A 22,362-nucleotide genomic window follows, 5' to 3' on the forward strand; every position below is an offset into this window, starting at 1 on the left:
AAAAGAATAGACCTACTCAAACCTGTGAAAGATACATGATTTTCTTCTCTTCTAAGTTTTTTTATGTCATCATCTTTGACATTAAGGTCACATATCTATTAATAATATATTATGGAGGGGGCAGCTAGCTAGGTGATGCAGTGAATAAAGCACCAGCCTTGGATTCAGGAGGACCTGAGTTCAAATCCGGCCTCAGACACTTGACACTTACTAGCTGTGTGACCCTGGGCAAATCACTTAACCCTCTTCGCCGCCCCCCCCCATATATTTATATAAAATGGAATATGGTATTTATTGGGTATTGACTAATTTCTTCCACATCGATATCTAGTTTTCCTAGAATTTGTTTTTTAAACATGGAGTTTTCAGGTTTTCTGGTTATTAAACACTGAGTTGTTGAGTTCTTTTGTTTCTAATTCTCCCTTCTCTAGTCTATTCCATAGATTTATTTTTTTAGTTCGTATCAGATAGTTTTCATGGTTGCTGCTTTATAATACAGTTTTGAGTTCTGGAAAGTGTTCTTTCCTTGATAGTCTAGAGTTTTTATTTTCCCTGGTGAATTGTGTTATGATTTTAATGAATTCTGTAGAATATCCCTTTGACAATTTGATTGGTATAGCATTAAAAGTGTAAATTACTTAAGTATAAATCATCATTTTTTATGTTGCTATGACCAGTAATGAACACTGCAGTATTCCTCCAGCTATTTAAGCTGTCCTTTATTTCTTTATACTTTATGTTTTTAAAACATTGTAATTGAATCTGTTCAAGTATTTTGTGTGCTCAGGTAATTTGATTCCCAAATATTTTAAGTATTTTGTAGTTATTTTGAATGGAATTTTCCTTTCTGTTAAGTTCCATTAGATATTGTTATTACATAGAAATGCTATTCATTTTTGAGGGTTTATTTTTGTAGTCTGCAACTTGATGGAAGAGACTTGAAAATCAGAATTAACAAAACAGCCAATGAACCAAGTGAAATTACAATAAAATTTAAAGAAATAAAAATAATGATCAGAATCTAGCATGTTATATGCTACCAAAAAAAGAGGAATATTTCAAAAATATAAACTATTCAAACCTCTTAATTTGAAGAACTTACAAAAGATAGTTCTGAAATCTCAGTTAAAAAAATAGAACTAGCAATGTTAGCACTACAAAAGAAAAAACTTATTTTCCTTAGGCTTTCACAGGAGAATTAAACAGACTTTTAAGGAACATTTAGTACCATTACTGTACAAATTCTCAAAAATTGAGAAAGCAAACCCCCTCCTAAATTACTTTTATGAAATATAGTCCTGATACCTAAACTAGGGAAAGATAAAACACAGGAGAATGATGGATCAGTAATATTAATGTATGTTGATTTTTGTTTGTTTGTTTGTTTTCTTGTGGGGCAATGAGAATTAAGTGATCTGCCCAGGGTCACCCAGCTAGTAAGTGTCAAGTGTCTGAGTTCAGATTTGAACTCTGGTTCTCCTGAATCCAGAGCCGGTGCTTTATCCACTGCGCCACCTAGCTGCCCCCAGTGTATATTGATTTGAAGACTTAAAGTAAAATCTTTTCAGACTACTGTGTTTTATCCAAGAAATCATTCATTATGACCAAGTTGGATTTATACCAGGAATATAAAGATGGTTTAATATTAGGAAAACAGTCAATATAATAATAATATTTTTTTAAAATCCAAAACCACATAATCACTTAAATAGATGCAGAAACAATCATTTATGCTAAAAAATTAGTTTATCTTTCAAATTATTAAAAATTTTAAATAGTACTGATATTTAATTTGTTGAGAGCAATAAAATGATTATCACTATGATAATCTTATTCAGATAATTTCTATGTTTTCTTTAAAGGTTTGTTATTGAACTCTGTGAGCCAATTCAAGTAAAACAGTTCGACATTGCTAATTATGAATTATTTTCATCTACTCCTAAAGATTTTCTGGTATCTATTAGTGACAGGTAAGTTCTTTTAAAACCTAAATTGCCAATCTTTTATTGTTTTCCATGGCAAGTGCCTCATTTTATAGAACAGTTATAATTGACTCGTTTTGCATAGTAAGATGTTACTTCTGAAGTATATATGAATTGAATTTTTGTTAATGTAATAGGAGCTAGGTCTTTTGGATCCTTTAGTAGGGATAACTGTATTGGCAATACAATTATCTCCAGTTTACTACTTTGGGAAGTTTTGAATTTTAGTCTATTTTTTTAAATAATAGTACACCCCTTCCAGACTTAAATATGATTGTGATAGCCTTGTTTCTGCTCATCATTTTTGCTTTCTCTTCCTACAGCCTCTATAACTAGGCTTCTTAAACTTTTCCCACTCACTACACCTTTTTCCCAAGAAATTTTTACATGACCCTGGGTATGTAGGTATATAAAATAGTTATACTTAACCTTTTACTGTTGCCAAATTTTTCAGGACCCACAGTTTAAGAAGGTTTGCTCTATAACACAGAAACCATCCACTCATTCATTTATGCTAACATCACTTCAATTCAATTTAGCAAACATTTACTAAGCACCTGCTGTGAGCTGGCATTTTTCTGAGTACTGAGGATACAAGTAAGAAAAGGGAGATGGTTTCTAGGGTTAGCTCAAAGAAGTTACTGTCTAATGGGGGAAGGCAGCACACAAAAGGAAGCGAGCTGAGGGGAGGGGGACACCAGAGGGTTCAGCAAGAGGTCTTCTTGTTGTGTGCAATTGAAACCAGGCAGAGCTACAGATGCAGAGTTCCATGTTTTCTTGACTATCTTCCATCATTGCTCTAATGTCTATAGGCCCTTGTAAATGATCTTATCTTCACCCTTGCAGCTATCTGGCAAATTCATCCTGTCCAAAAACTATTTCCCCATTAAAGGGGCACTTTCCAGACTTTGTTACAGGGGCTTTAGCAGTGATTACCATATGTATAGAAAAAGAATGCTAAGGCAGAGAAGTTGGCATGATTATACTGAGCTAAAACAATGTCAGCTTGGATAGGAAAAAGAAAATTAAGGACAAAAACTTGACATAATATGCTAAGTAATACACCCATTTGGGTGGATGTGTATGTTTTCCAGATATCCAACAAGCAAATGGATTAAACTGGGTACTTTTCATGGTAGAGATGAGAGGACCGTCCAGAGTTTCCCTTTAGATGAACAGATGTATGCAAAATATGTCAAGGTAATAGTTCATAATAGAACATTGTACTCAGTAATGAAAACATCACTATTCTCATTTTAAAAAATTTAAATTGAGCATACATGACAGTATGCAGCTATTAATCATTTAATTGAAAAATTATTGTTCTTTGACATTGCTGTTTTTTGGGCAAACTGGCTGAATGAGTTCATTTTGTAATCTCTGGGCATGATAAAATAGCAGATTAGTTTTTATTTTTTCCAAGGCTGTCTTGTCATAGTTCTGCTTCCTATATCAATGTCTGAAAATAATTATCCAAGGAAATTTATTGTGCACCATTGCATATTGCCTGTTATCTAAACTCTTCTCAATCTTATTCTTACATATTTTGTTGTTAATGATAAAGCAGATTTGTTTTCCTAATATTTTGGAACCTGAAACTTGATTGTTACAATCATTTAAAAATAGTAGGATTTAAAACTATCTTTTTCTTCCATCTTAATTCTGTATTTATTTGATTTGTATATTACTAGAGCATTGCCCTATACTAATTAATAAAATTTTATTATGTATAATTTCTTAAAAAGTAAAAATGTAGAGATTTCTGATATAGCTTAAACAAATAAGCAGGAAGCAATTGTTGCAAAACTTTTGGTCTAGTCTTATTGTATACAAATGAAATATGTTATGTGGAAATCCTACTTTTGATGTTTATCTTTAGAGGTTTCTTTTTTTTTTTTTAATGTCCCTTTTCCACTATCTCCTAGTTAAATAAGTAAAATTGTAGTTGGATTTGAGATTACAACATTGCCCTTCCCATCTCACCCCACCCCACCCTCTTTTCTGTCCATAGCTGCAAACTTTGAAATCGCTATTATGGCTAGTATAGTGATTTTTTTTCAGTGGCAATTTCATTGATCACTTCTGCTGTTCTTTTAATAATTTATAGCTAGCTAATGGTCTTCTGGGGGTTTTACTGTTTGCTTAGCATGTATTTAATTGGCATTTGCAAACGGGTAAACTTGTAGTATTCATAGTCTTAGCCTAAAGTATGAAATTTTATTTTTTTAACTGCTTTTGATACTGTTTTGTAGCAACAATTCAATAAAGGCAAAGTATCGACATGGTTTTTAATTTATTTTATTGCTTATGTTATTAAATGTGGAAGTGCATTTTTAGAGCATAAATGCATTTTTGTTTCAAAATTTCCTGCCCAAGTTGAAGAGTCCTTAAACAGATTATCCCCTTTTCATTATGGGCAGCTTGGGACTTTTTTTGGTGTTTATCATTTTTGCAGAGTTGAGCCACCAAGGTTTTTGTCAGAACCAGGTATCTGTGGTTCTCATTCTGTATTGATCAATTTCTTATACTGTGTAGCTGGTGCAGTGGAAAGAGTGTTGTATTTGGAGTCAAAGGATCTGGTTTCAAGTCGTACCCCTAAAACTATGTTGCCTTGGGCAAGTCACTTAACAGCTCTATGCCCCAGTTTCCTTATCTATAAAATGGGTTTGGAATTCATGACCTGAGAGCTTAAATTTTAGTGAGTTCAAAAATCTATAATCTTAGGATTATAATTAATTTTTTAATCCTCTCCAAGGACAATCAATAATTGGGAAACTCTATAAATTGTTCTTTTAAACATTTTTTGTTGCAAATGCAGTTTTACTATATATCTTCCAGTATCACCAATATTTACAATTAGTTAAATGATGCTTAAAAGGATACTTGCTATGCCTTATCAAAAAATTGTGTTTTACCTGCTTTAGCTTTGCCTGAGACTATTTCTTTAAAATAGGATGGCAAGCTATAGATAGTCTTTCACATTAGGAGAATAACCTTTAAACACTACATCTACATGTATATACCTGTAGAATAAAGCTGCTGTAGTAAAAGTAGCTGTTAAGAAAGAGACTAGTTATTTCCTTCCTATGTGCTATTAATGGATTAAAATACATTTTCACTTATAGGAAAATAAATTTTTGTACATCTGATAAACATTAATGAGATAATTATAATATAATTTTGACAAACTAACAATCTGGTCAGTAGAGATTATTATAACTAAAGTAACCAAAATCTTTGAGAATTATTAATTTCTTTATTTTGATATAAGCACCAACACATGTCATTAGATTATATTTATAGATTGTAATGATAAAAACAAGGCTATAGTTTTAGTTTCTATTCAAAATATGAGAGTACTACAACTTTATCCAGTACAGTACATTTCTTTCTGTACTTTCTCCATAAAATGTTATTTTAAAATATTTGAATTTGCCTTTAGCATGTTGTCTAGACTTTGTACTGATATCTTTTTCTTTTCCTTTCTCTTGCTTCAGATGTTCATCAAATACATAAAGGTTAGCAACCTTCTCTTTTGGAATGTTGAATGCATAGAGCTTGGTATATTGCAGCTCACCATCTTAATGCATGGCAAACACAAAAGTTTCCAAGCCTTTCTCTGCCTTCCCCTCTCTCCTTCTTCCTCTCCCTCTCTCCCCACTTTCTCTCTGGGAATGTATACCTTATAAAAATATTAAAAATGTAGAACTTGGATATATATCTTGAATTGTAATGGTTAAACATTTCTGGTTTTCCATTTTTTAAATACTTTTATTCTTTAGGTGGAGTTGGTATCACATTTTGGATCAGAACACTTTTGTCCATTAAGCCTTATAAGGTAATTTAGTACAAAATGTATATTCTGGGAGAAAAGTAACCACTAGGTTTATTTCACCATTTAAGGCCTTAAAAATATTTCACAACTAATGTTTTTAAAATCCTAACATGTTTATTTTAACTGCATTATTTAAAGAGATTTCTTTCATATTTATTTGTATAGATGATAGGCAGATAGATAGCAAGGCAACCCTGTTAACCTAGGATATTAAGTTTCATAAAGTTGGAATCTTCAAATTCATATTGGAGTTACATTAATGTTTTGCTGATCAAATATAATATGTAAGAAATTTCAGTTAGTTTATTCAAAACATTTTAATTGGATTTCAAAGCATCTTGCATTTTTGTATAAATTTGAAATTTTAATCATAAAAATCTTGTAAAACCTTTTAATTATTAATACATTCTTAAGCTAGCAATTTTATTGACATATAGATAATAATTACATGTGCTTTTATGAATATAAGCTTTTTCAGCTTTGTTTTGAGAATCTCTTATTATAAATTGATATTTCTAGGGTATTTGGCACCAGCATGGTTGAAGAATATGAAGAAATTGCTGATTCTCAGTACCACTCTGAACGACAAGAGCTATTTGATGAGGACTATGGTAAGTCGCCTACAGAGGTAAACAATACATTTAAGCATTTTTGTCCTCCTTGTCCTTCTGTTCTTTTCCTTTAATACAATATTTCCTTGTCACTTAAGTGATCCTGGTTTTTAGTTCTTGAAAGTAGTCAAAATATATGGCTCCAACTTTTTTTTCTTTTTTTTTTTTTTTTGCGGGGCAATGAGGGTTAAGTGACTTGCCCAGGGTTACACAGCTAGTTAGTGTCAAGTGTCTGAGGCCAGATTTGAATTCAGGTCCTCTTGCATCCAGGGTCACTGCTTTATCCACTGCGCCACCTAGCTGCCCCACTCCAACTTATCTTTGGCCATTTTTAACATCAGTATATCGGTGTATTTTGTCGAATAGTTTTTTCTCTTGTATGTTAATTGGTATCTGTTTACTTCCTTTGACTTTAATTCTAATTTTCCTTCATTGTGTGTGTGTGTCTAAGGTACAGCCAGGTTGAGTAACATACCCACAGTCCCATAGGTGGTTAGGTTGTTTTGAACCAGGTCTTTTGACTACAACTTCTGGGCCCTGTCCACAGTGCTGAGTCAGGAAATTTGAGTTTCACATGTGCAGTTTGTAATATTTCAAATGTACCTTTGTCACTTTTCACCTACTCACTTAACCTCACCGTGGAGTATTTCTTTCACCTATATATGATATGATAAAGGGAATCAAACCAGATGAAATACAATATCCCTTTTAAATTTTAAGTTCTATAATTATTACAAATGCTCCACTGCTTATGCAAATTTTTGTAACCCAACAGAGTTAATGTTTTTCACCAACCATACCACAACCTGTACTTGTAGTAGTATCTCAAAGCTCTGTTCTGCTTCATATTCTCTCCTCTTTTCACTCTTTATTACTTGGTAACCTTACTATTTCTTATCAGTTCAATTATCATCTCTATAGATAATCTTAAATCTAGATATCTAATTCTTTTCTTTAGTTTGTCACTCATCTCCAACTGTTTCTTGGACTTTTCAGGCTAAATGTCCAATAAGTGTCAAACCCAACTCACTGTCTTCCATTCCCAACTTCTTTCCAAACATCCCTATTTTTGTTAAAGATATCATCTTCCTTCAAGGAAAGAAGGAAGGGAGAGAGGGAGTGAAGGAAGGAATGACTTATTAATTAACTACTATGTGCCAGGTACTTTACAAATATTATCTTATTTGATCCTCACAACAACCCTGGAGGTAGGTGCTATTATGACTCCCCACTTTACAGATAAGGAAATGGAGGCAAACAGGTTAAGTGACTTGCTCAAGCTCACACAGCTAATAAGTGTCTGAGACTAGATTTGAATTCAGGTCTTCTTGACTCCAGGCCTAGCACTATATCTACTGCATTACTATGTTGCTTTCTAGTCACCTAAGTTTGCAAATCTCAGCATTATCCTCTACTCTACACCTAACTTTATCCTACTTCTCTAAACATTCATCAGATCTTGTTATTTCTACCTCTTTGTCTCTCCTACCCATCCCCTTTTGTCTCTTTATATCACCACCACCACCCTAGTTCAGTCTTCCTCACTTCCACTAAAATGTGAATCCCTTGTAGGGATGGAGCTAAACAGGTTCTTGCTGTTCCTTACATATAACTCTCTCTCTCATTTCCATCAGCTATCACTCATGCCTGGAATGCCCATTCTTCCAATCTGCCTCTTGAATCTTTTGCTTCCTTCAAAATTCAGCTCAGGTACTTAGGACTTTTTACATAAAATTCTTCCTGATATTTCCCTTCCTCTCTTTCCTCTTTCCAATGATGGTGTACCATCCCCCCAGTAACCATGTATTTACTTTGTATATATTTTTATATACGTGATAGAATGATAGCTCTTTTAGGACAGGGACTGTTTGATTTTTGTTTTTGTATTCCCAACACCAAGTAATATAATTGGCACATAGTACTTAATAAATTGCTAACTGATTTTTCCCAGTGTGTTGGTGTTCCCAGTTTATTTTTTGTTTCTGTATATGGCTACAGTTGTTGATAATGGTGTAATTTTTATGATGAAAAATTATTTTATTTTAAACAGATTATCCTTTGGATTATAGTACTGGGGAGGACAAATCTTCAAAAAATCTTCTTGGTTCTGCTACCAGTAAGTAGTTTTCCCCTGACACTTTGTAGTGCTTCCCAAATTTTTTCATTCTATTACCCACTTGGAAATTTCTAACATTTGCTGTGACATGCTCTTGGCTTCCTTATATCCACAGATGAGAATTGATATAAGAGAAGGGGCAGCTAGGTGGTACAGTGGATAGAGCACTGGCCCTGGATTCAGAAGGACCTGAATTCAAATCCAGCCTCAGACACTTGACACTTACTAGCTGTGTGACCCTGGGCAAGTCACTTAACCCTCATTGCCTCACCCACACACAAAAAAGAAAAGATATAAGAGAAGAAAGGGAGGGAGAATATGCTAATTGACCTTTGAAGAGACTATTAGTGATTAAGATATTGAGGAGAAGGGTGCTACAATACACAGAATTAACAAGGATGGGCAGGGAATGACTAGGCAAAGGGGAAAAGAGCCTGGATTTTGTGTCTCAGCATATTGGGGTGTTAGCATATATAAAGGGGAAGAACTGATTTTAAGATGCAAGTGAGATACATTATACTAATTGAGTGTCTACTTTGGCCATAATTTTACATTGGTCAGAGTGGAAATGAAGTGCCTTTTTCAAGGAACAACAAGGAGACAGAGTGTGTATGGGGGGAGGGAAAGAACAGGGAAGGGGATAGGGGATAAGAAGACTAGAAAGGTGGGAGGTGAAATAGTTATGAAGAATTTTATATTTGATCCTAGAATTGATAAGGAGCCACTGGACCCTGGAGTTTGAGTATATGTGTGTGTGTGTGGGGGGGGGGAATGGTGATGTGGTCAGACTAGGGAAGATCACTTTGATGTGGAGGATGGACTGGGGTGGAGAGAGATTTGTGGCAGTGAAACCAACTGAGACGGTTATTGCAGTAACCCAGACGTGAGGTGAGGAGGGTGTGCATCAGTGTGGTGGCAGTGTCAGAGAGATAAGGTGGCATGTGTGAGAGATGTTAGAGAGACTGTGCCTGGGAGAATAGGAGGAAAGTTTGGAAGTTGGAAGGATTTGGAGGGGCATATGGCAGGGAATTTGTGGAGAATTTCAATTTTGGCCTTGTGGAATTTAAGATAAACTGGACAGTCCAGTTCATGATGTCCAGTAGGCATTTGGATATGTAAAGTTAGAGGTCTGCAGAGAGGTTAGCGCTGGATAAGTAAATTTGAGAATTATTGTCATAGAAATGATCACTGAATTCATCAAATTGGAATAAATTACCAAGTGAAATAGTATAGAGGGAACAGAGAAGATGTCCCAGGATAGATCCCTGTAGAATAGTCATGGTTATCAGGCAAGACCTTAGTGAAGATATCTAGTAAAGGAGACTTTGAACAAGTGATCAGGTAGGTAGAAGGAGAACCAGGAGAGAGAGCAGTGTCCCAAAAACCTAGAGAGAAGAGAACATCAAGGAGAAGAGGGTGGTTAATAAGGTCAAAGACTGCAGAGGTCTCTAAGAATTTAGGAGGGGAAAAGGCCCTTCAATTTGGCAATAAAAGGGAGGAAATGATATGGGATAATAGCAGGGATGGATAGATCAAGTGATGTGTTTTTGAGGATGGAGGAGACATGGGAATGTTGGTGACAGGAAAATATCAAGTAGATGAGAGAATGGGGATGATAGAAGGGGCAATTTGGTGGAAAAGACAAGGTGTAGTTGGCTTGTTCCTGCAGAGGGGTTTGCTTTAGCAAGAAGGACCACCTCTTTGTGTGAGATGATGCTTCCTTTTTTTTTTTTTTTTTTTTGTAGGGCAATGGGGGTTAAGTGACTTGCCCAGGGTCACACAGCTAGTAAGTGTCAAGTGTCTGAGGCCAGATCTGAACTCAGGTACTCCTGAATCCAGGGCTGGTGCTTTATCCACTGCGCCACCTAGCTGCCCCGAGATGATGCTTCTTACACAGAAGGAGAAGCAGAGGGAAATTTAATGTACTATTAGTCAGGAGCCATCTCCCATTAGGACTCTTTAATTTTTAAAAGTGGAATAAATACATATGTGTTTCTGTTTGTGTGTGCACGTGTGTGTGTATGTGTTTTAACTATTATAGATTGTAAGACTTTCCTTTTTTTTTTTGGTGGGGCAATGAGGGTTAAGTGACTTCCCCAGGGTCACACAGCTAATAAGTGTCAAGCGTCTGAGGCTGGATTTGAACTCAGGTCTTCCTGAATCCAGGGCCAAAGCTTTATCCACTGTGCCACCTAGCTGCTCCCTATAAGACTTTCCTGTTATCAGAAATTAATAAGCAAAGAAAAACTGACAAAATGTCATGAAAAGTAAAAATGTAGTGATAAAATATTACAATAGCCTTCTGCATTTGCCTTCTTTCTGTCATGCTTTGTTATTGCCACATTGATTTTATAACTTATTCAAACAGGCTAGTGGTTTCTACTTAGTGAGACATAATCCCACAGAAATAGTATTATGCTAATTTTTATTAAAATTAAATATAATAAATGTAATATAGTAACAGGATAGCATGTGACATCATATTTTGGTATATTTCTAGCAAATTAAATTCTTTCAATAGGAGGAATCTATTACCATATAGGTAGGTTTGCTATACAAAATAAAAAGAGTATTATATTGAATTTACAATGATACATCATTGGCTTTTCTATCCAGCATTTGTTTAAATGAAGTTCTCCTCTATTCATAGCACTTTTCTTCTATCGTTATTAACACAGATTCAAAAACCTCTACCATCATCATTCTTTGTCCAAAGACAGGAAAGACACAAAAACTCAGTAGTCCTCTACTTTAGGAGCCACCTGTATTTTAATAAACCCTAGTAAGAAGGACTTTAGATGAAGTGTGGTATATTGGATAGAAATATGACCTCAGAGAGTGAAGTGCAGACTCTTCGGGTCCAGCTGCCACCTCCGCTGCACCCACAGCTGCCTGCTTCTCCTGCTCCAGCCTAAGCTTCCCTGGACCATGGCCAACACCGAGCACACCTTCATTGCCATCAAGCCTGACAGCATTCAGCGGGGCCTGGTCGGGGAAATCATCAAACGTTTTGAGCAGAAGGGATTCTGCCTTGTGGGCATGAAATTCCTTAGGGGCTCAGAGGAACATCTGAAACAGCATTATGTTGACCTGAAGGACAGGCCATTTTTCCCTGGGTTTGTGAAATACATGAACTAAGGACCTGTTGTAGCCATGGTCTGGGAGGGCTTGAATGTGGTGAAGACAGGCAGAGGGATGCTGGGGGGGACTAACCCAGCTGATTCTAAGCCAGGAACCATTCGTGGGGACTTCTGCATTCAAGTTGGCAGGAACATCATTCATGGCAGTGATTCTGTAAAAAGTGCTGAGAAGATCAGCCTGTGGTTTAAACCTGAAGAACTGGTTGACTATAAGTCTTGTGCCCATGACTGGGTCTATGAATAAGATTTTAAAAATAGATATAGGGGCAGCTAGATGGCACAGTGGATAGAGCACTGGCCCTGGAGTCAGGAGTACCTGAGTTCAAATCCGGCCTCAGACACTTAACACTTACTAGCTGTGTGACCCTGGGCAAGTCACTTAACCCCAAATGCCTCACTTAAAAAAAAAAAAAAGATATAGACTAGACCCACCACTCTTAGTAGCTATGGTATGCGTGTGTGTGTGTCTTCATCACAGAGTATGAATATGTGTGTATGTCTATGTGTGTGCATGTGTCTATCCCTGAATACATCTCATGCCAGGGGATTGAAAGGAATTGGAACCAGAATTTTCTAAAACAGTCTTATAACCCTGTTCAATAAAGCCTTGGAAATAAGGGGGGGAAAATATGACCTCAAAGGCAGGGAGACATGGATTTAAATCTTCTTTCTGACACATACTGACTCAGAAAGTAACTTACCCTCTTAGTGCTCAAGGCATCTAGCTCCATAAGACTAAAAACTGAAGAAAATGCTGTCAGTAAAGTGAGTTTCTTCACTTGGGAATTTCCAAAACCAGATCAGAGGTCTGGTGCCTAGAGGACTTTGCAAAGCTGCTAGAAGCAGCATAGGGCCAGCAGCACACCAGGAAAACCAAATCTTCGATGATTTCCTAAGTGTGCTTCTTATCCTTTTATATTTCATATACCTGTAGAAATGGGGTGGAGAGAAAGCAAAGGCAGAAGCTGCTGTAAGCCGTCCAGTTCTTTTTGAGACTTGAGACAAATACTTGAAAGTAATGAAATCTAGGATCCTCGGCTAGGGGTCAAAATCACCTTTTGTCAAGGGGGGCCCTCGGTTCATTGGGCTGATGTTGATGATGACAATGATGATATAACACTCTGAAGTCTGCAAAATTTGTCATAAAAAGCCTTGCAAGATAGGGTGTGTGTCTGTCATTGTGCCCACTTTACAGATGAGGAAGAAAACTGAGGTTGAGAAATTATGTGACTTGCCAAAGGATACATAAGCTAATAAGTGTCTGAGACAGGATTTGAATTTAGGTCTTTCTGACTCTGTGACCAGCACTCTTTCCACTGTCCCGCTTAGCTGCCTCTTACCTTTATCCATATATTTACATTTTGGCCTTAAATTATATCATTAGGAAGACCAAGTGGACAATATTGAGAGCATCACAAATCCCAAGTTGAAGCAGGGAAAAAAGAATTGTAGGGTGTACACAGAGGAATCCATTTTTCCCAATACCACAGACTTATTAGGGATCTCCCTTGATCCCTACTGTGCCAAGTACATTTTCATCAATTCTACATTGGGAGACTAGATGAACTGTCAATCTATTGATCTCATTTCAGTATTAAAGACCTCCCCACCCCATGTGTAAGGCTTTAACTTAATTATCTTTGGCCTAAAAAAAAATTACAGCTGAGGAAAATCGTAAGGCATTTCTAACTTTTTACAAGTGTTGATATATGAGTATAGCTCTCAGTAATTTGTTGGGGCTCCTTGTATGCTTTCAATTATATATACATAAATATAGCAGACCAATTGTAAATAATGTCTTATGAACATGTTAATTGGACTTTCAGCTTATTGCTAAACATGCAGCTTTAAATTTATAACCCCTGAAAAATGCCTTAACTTTCTAGGTGTCCTACGAGAAACTATCCGTAGGGTACAGTGAATAAGGTTGGCAGTTGGGGTTCTGTAAAATACTCAAAGATAATTTTCAAATAACTCATCTTTAATTTACCTTTCCCTTTGTATCCTTTATTTCTCTTTCTCATTCCCACTACCAAATCAAGGGGAGAAAAAAAAAAGCAGGGCAACATTAATTCTGCTATAACCACTACTCCCTCCTTCCTGCCCTCCCTTCTGCCCCCCTTCCAACATAACATTTGGTACATTTGCTATGTTTTGTCTATGTATTCTCTTGGCAGGTACCATTGGTGTTCTGATTTACCTTTACAAAAATGCCTTGTGGTGTGTGAGCCTTGGTTTTGTGAAAGCTATGCTAATAGTGTTCTGTTAGGTTCTACCATGTTGAAAAAACTCCAAGTATACTCACAGAAATAGACCTTTCTCCTCCCCAAGAACAAAGTACAGAAAGGCTCAACACTTGCTGACATATTATTTGGACGTGGCAAATCATAAAATGAAGAAGGATTCAGAATGGCCTTCAGTTCTGTGTAGCCCCCCTTTCACTTTTGCAATGGTGGAGTCAGAGTGACAAGATGAGTGTTCTAGGAATCATGTCACTTTTAGAACATTTATAAACATTGAGTTAACTGTTGGCAATTAAAGTGAAATCCTAATCCATTGACCAGTGAGTGGTTTTATTCAATAATCAAATCATATCAATATTGACATTCTCACTGTAAAGGAAACCAGAAGACCAAAGGTATTTGACTCTAAATAACTCGAAAAGATGACTTGGAGAGTCTCCTTGAAGAAACCAATAAAAGAGTGGGCAGAGATGGATTTTTATCATTTGTACAAAACTAATTCAAACATCATTTTATGAAACACATGACCTTTTGTATTTATTGCACAGTGAATTGTGAAAATATCATTATAATGATAGAACTTTAGGCACTAATGTAAATTGTAAAAGAATGAGATGGTATTGCAAGTATATCTATGCTGAACCCAATAAGAAGTAGTAGAAAAATTGCACAAATTGAAGAAGAGGGGAAAAATTATGTTGGAAAACATGGTTTAGGATTAAGAAACAAGAGAGACCAAAGGCTAAGCAGCAGCTTGGATATCATAAATAGCCTCCTCAGGGAGAGAGTCTACAGTCACCACATGGTAATCATGGAATAAAATAGCAAAGCAAAAAGGATGGAGAGAAAATGATTATAACAGTGTGAGTCATTCTTGAAACAACTCTCTAAAGCTGTTAGCTATGCCTGCAATTTTAAATATTGAAATCTGCATCAGATGAGAGACAAGAACATATAGCATGCAATCGATCTGGAAGATTGGATATTTTCTATTGAAGAATGGAAAATGGATATTAATAAATACTAGCCTCATTTCCTAAGGAAGTCTAACAAGCATAAATTTAGAGAAGGGTATATAGAAGTTTATGGACATGTCACATCAGATGAGGAGGGGGTGGTGTTGGAAGGAGTTGGGAATCAGTCACAGATCCATCAAAATAAAAATGTTGGGATTAGGCACACTATGTTTATATAATATACATTTATTAATATATTTGTACCTATCAGTGAATAAACTAGTATCAAGTATTCTGTGAATTAAGGCTCTATCATGAATTACATGAAGATTTTTGTTTTAGAAAATTGTTTGAAACAGTAATATTTCATAACATTCCATAATTGACTGGTTGCATTCTGTTTAGATGCCATTCTAAATATGGTGAATATTGCTGCAAATATTTTGGGAGCAAAAACTGAAGACCTTGCTGAGGCAGAAGGTACCTCCTTATTCGTTTCTTGAATCTTTTTTTCAAATATGGTTTCTCAAATATTACCTTTTCTATTGCTCTACCTACCTAGGAAGACCAATTAACAAACTAGATTTCAAAAAGAAAAATATAAATAAAATACTTAAGAATGTACTTTTAGAGCTACTAGCAGCTCTACATTTGTAACAGGTGTTATTAACACAAGTATAATTCTTTCCCTTATTAATTGTTCTTCCTTGTTTACATACATACACACAACACGTGTTTATTAACTATAACTTTTAGTTACTATTTATTAGAATTCTTCATTACTTTGAATAGTCAGGAGAGTGGGATATTGATAATTTTGATTCCTAAGCTGTTAGGATCCTCGGCTAGGGGTCAAAATCACCTTTTGTGAAGCCTTCTCACCATGTTATAATGCTAGGTATGCATAATTTTGACCTTTTCAGTATTTTTAGCACTTATTTTTTTCCATTACTGCAAATTTTTTCTGTTGAGACTAGTTAATGATTATAGGTCAGAGGACTTGTTAAAATGTCCTATTATTTATTAAGTGCATACCATGTGCCTAAGGGCCTATATAAGATACAAGAAAAGTAGAACCTCTGAAAAACTTATGATATTCCTAATGTTCCACAATTAACAGACAATATATACTCAATTGATAAATTTTATGCTACATACTCTTAAGTATTAAAGGAAATCAGAGTTGAAATATAGTATTGTTTAATGATACTTTGAGTTTTCTTTTATAGTCATTATTGATCTTAGGTGAAGAATGTTGGTCACAGTGTCTTGTTTTTATTTTTGTTTTTATTTTTGGTTTTGGTTTTTGTTTTTTTTGGTGAGGCGATTGGTGTTAGTAACAGTGGTTAGTAACAGTCTTCCCCTTCCCCCTGCTACATACTCTTAAGTATTAAAGGAAATCAGAGTTGAAATATAGTATTGTTTAATGATACTTTGAGTTTTCTTTTATAGTCATTATTGATCTTAGGTGAAGAATGTTGGTCACAGTGTCTTGTTTTTATTTTTATTTTTATTTTTATTTTTTGTTTTTGTTTTTTTTTTTTTTTGGTGAGGCGATTGGGGTTAGTAACAGTGGTTAGTAACAGTCTTCCCCTAAGGATCTCACATGGCATATTGTCTTATAACTGTCTCATACACTTAATAGTTTGTCTTATAGCTATCAGCATTACTGTTCCATCAGCTTACTAAGCTGTAAAATTCCATGAGGGCATGAGCTAAGTCATTGCTCAGTTTTGTATTCTTCCAACTTCCTGGCCCTTTCTTAGAGTACAAAACAACTGTTTAATAAATGTTTGATATTTAAAACTCCCATGTGATTATTACTTTGATGAACCCATGATGAGTAGTTTATGGGTATGTCCTCTGTTGATAGAGGTTGTGGCTCTCCCATAGCTTCTCCTGTGATTTTTATCTGTGTTTTCCCATAAATCCTCCATTTGTGATCTATCTAGTATTCTAGAGCAAAGCTTCTTAAACTGTGGGTCATGAACCCACATGGGGTAGCATAACTGAATGTGAGGGTTGCAAGATTTTTGGCAGTGGTAAAAGGTTTTGTATACCTATTATATACCTATATGCCCGGGGTTAAGAAGCCATGAACTAGAAGTCTTTCTCTTCTTTCTGTATTTCAGAGATAGCAGCATTCTACTCACATTGTCTATCTGCTGCTTTTCATTCTATAAAAAAGCCTACCTCCTTTTCCAAGTTATATATGTTGTTAATCATAATTTTTGGTGGCATGCAGCAGCCTATATATGTCTACCATATTATGTCTTTTGGTTGTCCTTTATCTTATTTGTCATTTTAGCTCCTCTGACAACATGGTATCTCATGTTAGTTACTGCCAATGGCACAATTAAAGCCACAAGGTCATTGCCTTCTTTCCTTCCGTAAGTTCTTTAGCAGGATAGAAGGCAGAGAAGGAAAGTTAGAACACTATTTGTGTTACCATATTGATCTTTTGTTTTTGTTTTTGTTTTTTTGTGAGGCAATTGGGGTTAAGTGACTTGCCCAGGGTCACACAGCTAGAATGTATCAAGTGTCTGAGGCCGGATTTGAATTCAGGTCCTCCTAAATCCAGGGCCGGTGCTCTATCCACTGCGCCACCTAGCTGCCCCACCATATTGATCTTAATATATACTCATGCCTTTTGCCTTAAAATGAGTTGTGGGAGAAAAAAGCACATATACTGAAAGAACATCTCTTACTCTGATTTTTATCATTACCATATTTTGGGGGGGGGTGGCAGTGCAATGAGGGTTAAGTGAATTGCCTAAGGTCACACAGATAGTAAATGTCAAGTGTCTGAGGCTGGATTTGAACTCAGGTCTTCCTGACTCCAGGGTCAGTGGTTTATCCACTGCACTATTTGGCTGTCTCCATATCATTACCAGATTTAAGGCAGGGGCAGGGTGTTGGTGGTAGTGGTGATGACGGTGATATATATTCAGGCCTATGTGGTATTGGGAAAATGCTAACCAGGAATTTTTGCTTTTGTTAAGGAAGCCTTGAGCAGAATTATATGAAGGACAGTATACTCTGATAATAAAGCTATTTGTTTTCTTTATCATTGCCTAAGAAAATAGAATTCTGTATTGAGGTACAGCTTAAGAAAATATTCTGCTTAACTTCTCAATGTGGATGTGTATAATTTCTTTTAAAATAGGAAATAAGAGTGTATCTGAGAATGCCCCAGTGACAGCAGAGCCTCAGATGCCTGATCCAGAGCCAGGCCCCATTCCATCACCTGAGTAAGTTACAGTAGTACCCTACCTAGAATATTAAACCCAGAAGCAGCAGAGTATTAATTTGAATCCCATTGAAATGGAAGTGAGGTATTACTATTAAAAATGTATTTATATATGTTTTTCCCCCTAAAACATTAAATCTCAAACCTTATTATCCCAAGCAAAACTTAAAAAGGCAGGTGAATCTGTTACATCAGGGTAAAAATGAATGAACCAAAAAAAAAGAAGAAAAAAACAAACAACCCTTCTCACCATGTTATAATGCTAGGTATGCATAATTTTGACCTTTTCAGTATTTTTAGCACTTATTTTTTTCCATTACTGCAAATTTTTTCTGTTGAGACTAGTTAATGATTATAGGTCAGAGGACTTGTTAAAATGTCCTATTATTTATTAAGTGCATACCATGTGCCTAGGGCCTATATAAGATACAAGAAAAGTAGAACCTCTGAAAAACTTATGATATTCCTAATGTTCCACAATTAACAGACAATATATATTCAATTGATAAATTTTATGCTACATACTCTTAAGTATTAAAGGAAATCAGAGTTGAAATATAGTATTGTTTAATGATACTTTGAGTTTTCTTTTATAGTCATTATTGATCTTAGGTGAAGAATGTTGGTCACAGTGTCTTGTTTTTATTTTTGTTTTTATTTTTTGTTTTTATTTTTGTTTTTTTTGGTGAGGCGATTGGGGTTAAGTGACTTGCCCAGGGTCACACAGCTAGTAAGTGTTAAGTGTCTGAGGCCAGATTTGAACTCAGGTACTCCTGAATTCAGGGCCAGTGCTTTATCCACTGCACCACCTAGCCGCCCCTTGTTTTTAAAACAATAGAACACCATCCTAGAAAATATTAAGATACCTCAAAATTTTACCCTCAAAGTGATTTTCCCTCAGTTCTCCCTATACTCCACCCTCAAATTATCTCTTGCAAAAATTTCTCTTCTAATGAACGTCTAAGTCTTCAGTTTTTTGTTCACTTGCTTATTTATTTTTACTTCTAGTTTTTGTCTGTTAGCGATATCTGTATGAGAATATGCGTGAAAATATTTTGAGGGCTTAGGCCAGGAGGGAAGAGAAAGGTAGTCATTACAGGTAGACTTCCCTTATTCAAAGATTATGATTTAGAATGATATCATACTTGAAAAATTAGTTACCTGGATTCTAGTAATATAACTGTTTGGCACATTGTCCCTTTAATCTAGCAGTGTCCCCAAATAAAAATGATGTATTAATGATAATTTTGAAAAAATAATTAGTTGCTTCCAGTATTTGAACATTTGAAATATTGAATGTGTTTTTAAGGTAGAAAGTTAACTTAAAATATTAACATATATTATTAATATAATAACAGAGTGCTTATTGCATGACAAATATTTTTAAATGCTCAAACCCTGTTTTGCCTTTAGATTTGTAATAGAGGTGTTTATTCTTAGGTTTGTAACTGCAGAAGGTCATTTACCAGATATAGAGCCACCCAACTTGGACTTTCCTAAAGAAGGCCCAATTGTACAACTGGTCCAAGAAGAAGAAGAGGAGCCAAGCCCATCAACTATCACTCTTCTGGGGAATGATGAACAGGAAGACGAGTCCCCCGCTTGGTCTGAGTTGGAGACACAAGTATATTGCAGTGAGCTAGTGACAGCATGTTGTGTTTCTAGCTTTTCAGAGTATATGCTGAAGTGGTGTTCCATTAGAGTTGCTCTTTCTCGTCAACGCAGCAGAACTGTGGGGAGCAAAGAGGCATATTATCCTGTTACAGCTCAGCTGCCATTACCAATGGCTACTGAGTCAGTAGAGGCTTCTGTGTCACAACCTCTGAGTGAGGAATTGGACAGTAAGATGGTGGAGAGAGAAGCTGAAATTGCTGTGACACGTAATGTAAGCAGTGTTATCCATGAGGATTTGATCAATCATACCAAGGATGCAATTGAACTAGAGCCCAGCCATCCTCCAGCTGTGTCTCAGTCAGACCTTTTGGATGTAACTCCAGAAATCAAGTCATCCTCCAAACCTGAGATTCATGAGCCTGTTAAACATGAAGTAGGACAAACAGTGTCACAGCTCTTTCCTCAAGAAAGCATTGTTGAAGTCTATACAGAAACAGAAAAAAAGTCTGAGGGAACTGTTTCTATAGAAAAGCATTCTGTGATCCATGAAACAAATACGGTGGGTGAAGTTAGGGACAGTAGCATTAGGGATGATGTCACCTCCATCCAAATGAGCCTGAAGCCTTCAGAATCAGTCCTGCTACCCGAACACACGGCCTCTGTGTCAGACAGTGAAGATGATGAAGCCAAGGTTACCACCACTGACACACCCAAGCACATTCCGCCTCCTGTTGTGGAGTCTTCTCCAGTCTCTGACATAAGAGATGAGGAGCAAGCAGCAGAAGATGTGCTCCTGGCTATCCCGGTACATGGTGGGTTGCAGAGGACAGCTCCTGATTTTTATGCTGAATTACAAAATTCAACAGACCTAGGGTATGCTAATGGAAATCTTGTGCATGGATCCAACCAAAAAGAGTCTATATTCATGAGGCTTAACAACCGCATAAAAGCCCTAGAAGTCAACATGTCCCTCAGTGGCCGATACCTAGAGGAACTTAGCCAAAGGTAAGACTGTCCTAGGTGGTTTAGTTGAATCAGTTGTACCTAAAGGGCAAGTACAGTAGTGTTTTCCCTAACGATTGGAGTTAGGATGTTCAAGAAAGAAAAAAAATGTAGGTCAGGATTGAATAATTCTTAATATAATGGTACCAGTCAGCATTTACCTACAGCATTTAAGCATGCGCGCTTGCACGCTCACTCTCGCTTTCTCAATGTCGGATGAAAATGAAATAATTTACTTTTTTTTCCCCTTAGTTTTAATTGTGGAATTTTAACCAGAGCTGGTTGATATTATGAAACTTAAACTTATTCAAGGGTGTCAAGTTTGAATTATTTCTATTGTCTTAGCCAACTTTGGACCATTTTGCTGCTTGAATCTTAGAGGGGCAGGAAGGAAAAGTAAAATAATGGTAAAGCTCAAATTGACCAGTTTTCTTATTTTTCACCAGCTATTGTTTGTCTAGTGGGGAAGACTGAAGTGAGATTTTGGGTTATTTGTGATTGGATCATTGATCTAGAACTACCCTACTGTTCATGTGTTACTGAGCCTTCTCCTGTTGCAAGAGTTTTATGATTTTATTATCTTAGTTTATTTTGGCAACAAAGATCAACACAGATCCCTTAGTGGTTTATTTCATTAATCATATAGAATTGAACTATTTATTGACCATTTGAGGGAAATTTAGTGCTAAGCCAAATGAGTTAATTCTCCATTTTGGCAAACATAAGATAACTAGATTTTATAGGGAATACTTAGCTTTTAAAAATTTATATCTTTTTTACATTACCTGGATTTCCCTTCCCAACCTCAGAAGAAAAAAAAAAAAGGTTCATGAAAACCAACCATCATATCAGAAATACCAGATAGTAACATGAAGGTGATGCCTTCTGTATTTTGGGGGGTGGGGGAGGATTTGGTCATCAGTCATTATGATTTTGCATCATTCTGTTTCACTTACTTTATTGGTGTTTTTAGCCCTCTGTTCACTTTTATGTCATTGTATATATTCCTGATTTTGCTTCCTTTACTTTCATTAGTTCATGCAGTTTTCCCTGTCTTCTTCATGTTCATCATTTCTTAACAGTAATATTAGTATTCCGTTACATTCCTGTACCACACAGTATGTATAGCCATTCCCCAGGCAATGGGCATGAGCCTTTTCAGAATTTTAGCTTTTAATGAATCATGACTATAACTCTCATATATCATAGTTGGGTAAAGAAGACACACAGAAGATAGGTCGAGAGGGCTCAGTCTCACTAGAAAATGATATCCAAGTCTACATGCAGTGAGTAAGGGGAAAGCGGAGTGTGCGACTCTCAGGCAGATACTTCAGGAATATGTACCATGGAGTGAAAAAAGACAACTTTTCCTTTTTCCATCCTTGGTGGAGGCTTTGAAATTATTATTATTGTTATTGTTATTATTATTATTATTATTATTATTATTATTATTATTTTGCAGGGCAGTGGGAGTTAAGTGACTTGCCCGGGGTCACACAGCTAGCAAGTGTCAAGTGTCTGAGGCCAGATTTGAACTCAGGTCCTTCTGAATCCAAGGCCAGTGCTTTATCCACTGTGCCACCTGGCTGCCCCCAAGAGGTTTTCAAATTAAA

At 36.0% G+C, this 22,362-nt stretch overlaps 1 protein-coding gene and 1 pseudogene across 2 annotated transcripts in view; both read left to right on the top strand.

Annotated features, from left to right (window-relative positions):
- SUCO (SUN domain containing ossification factor) overlaps positions 1 to 22,362 on the top strand; it is a 101,387-nt gene that overhangs the window by 59,734 nt on the left and 19,291 nt on the right. The window contains exons 10-18 of one of the 2 annotated variants that reach the window (XM_044002423.1): positions 1,863 to 1,970; positions 3,077 to 3,182; positions 5,480 to 5,500; positions 5,765 to 5,820; positions 6,337 to 6,428; positions 8,479 to 8,544; positions 15,289 to 15,363; positions 18,050 to 18,134; positions 19,574 to 20,752. In XM_044002423.1, the coding sequence (XP_043858358.1) occupies positions 1,863 to 1,970; positions 3,077 to 3,182; positions 5,480 to 5,500; positions 5,765 to 5,820; positions 6,337 to 6,428; positions 8,479 to 8,544; positions 15,289 to 15,363; positions 18,050 to 18,134; positions 19,574 to 20,752 (1,788 nt within the window). The remainder of the gene's footprint in view (positions 1 to 1,862; positions 1,971 to 3,076; positions 3,183 to 5,479; positions 5,501 to 5,764; positions 5,821 to 6,336; positions 6,429 to 8,478; positions 8,545 to 15,288; positions 15,364 to 18,049; positions 18,135 to 19,573; positions 20,753 to 22,362) is intronic. The other variant, XM_044002424.1, reaches the window with a different exon arrangement.
- LOC122754213 lies at positions 11,473 to 11,928 on the top strand (annotated as a pseudogene).

The sequence above is a fragment of the Dromiciops gliroides genome, chromosome 4 (genome assembly GCF_019393635.1).
Source record: "Dromiciops gliroides isolate mDroGli1 chromosome 4, mDroGli1.pri, whole genome shotgun sequence".
Taxonomy (NCBI): Eukaryota; Metazoa; Chordata; class Mammalia; order Microbiotheria; family Microbiotheriidae; genus Dromiciops; species Dromiciops gliroides.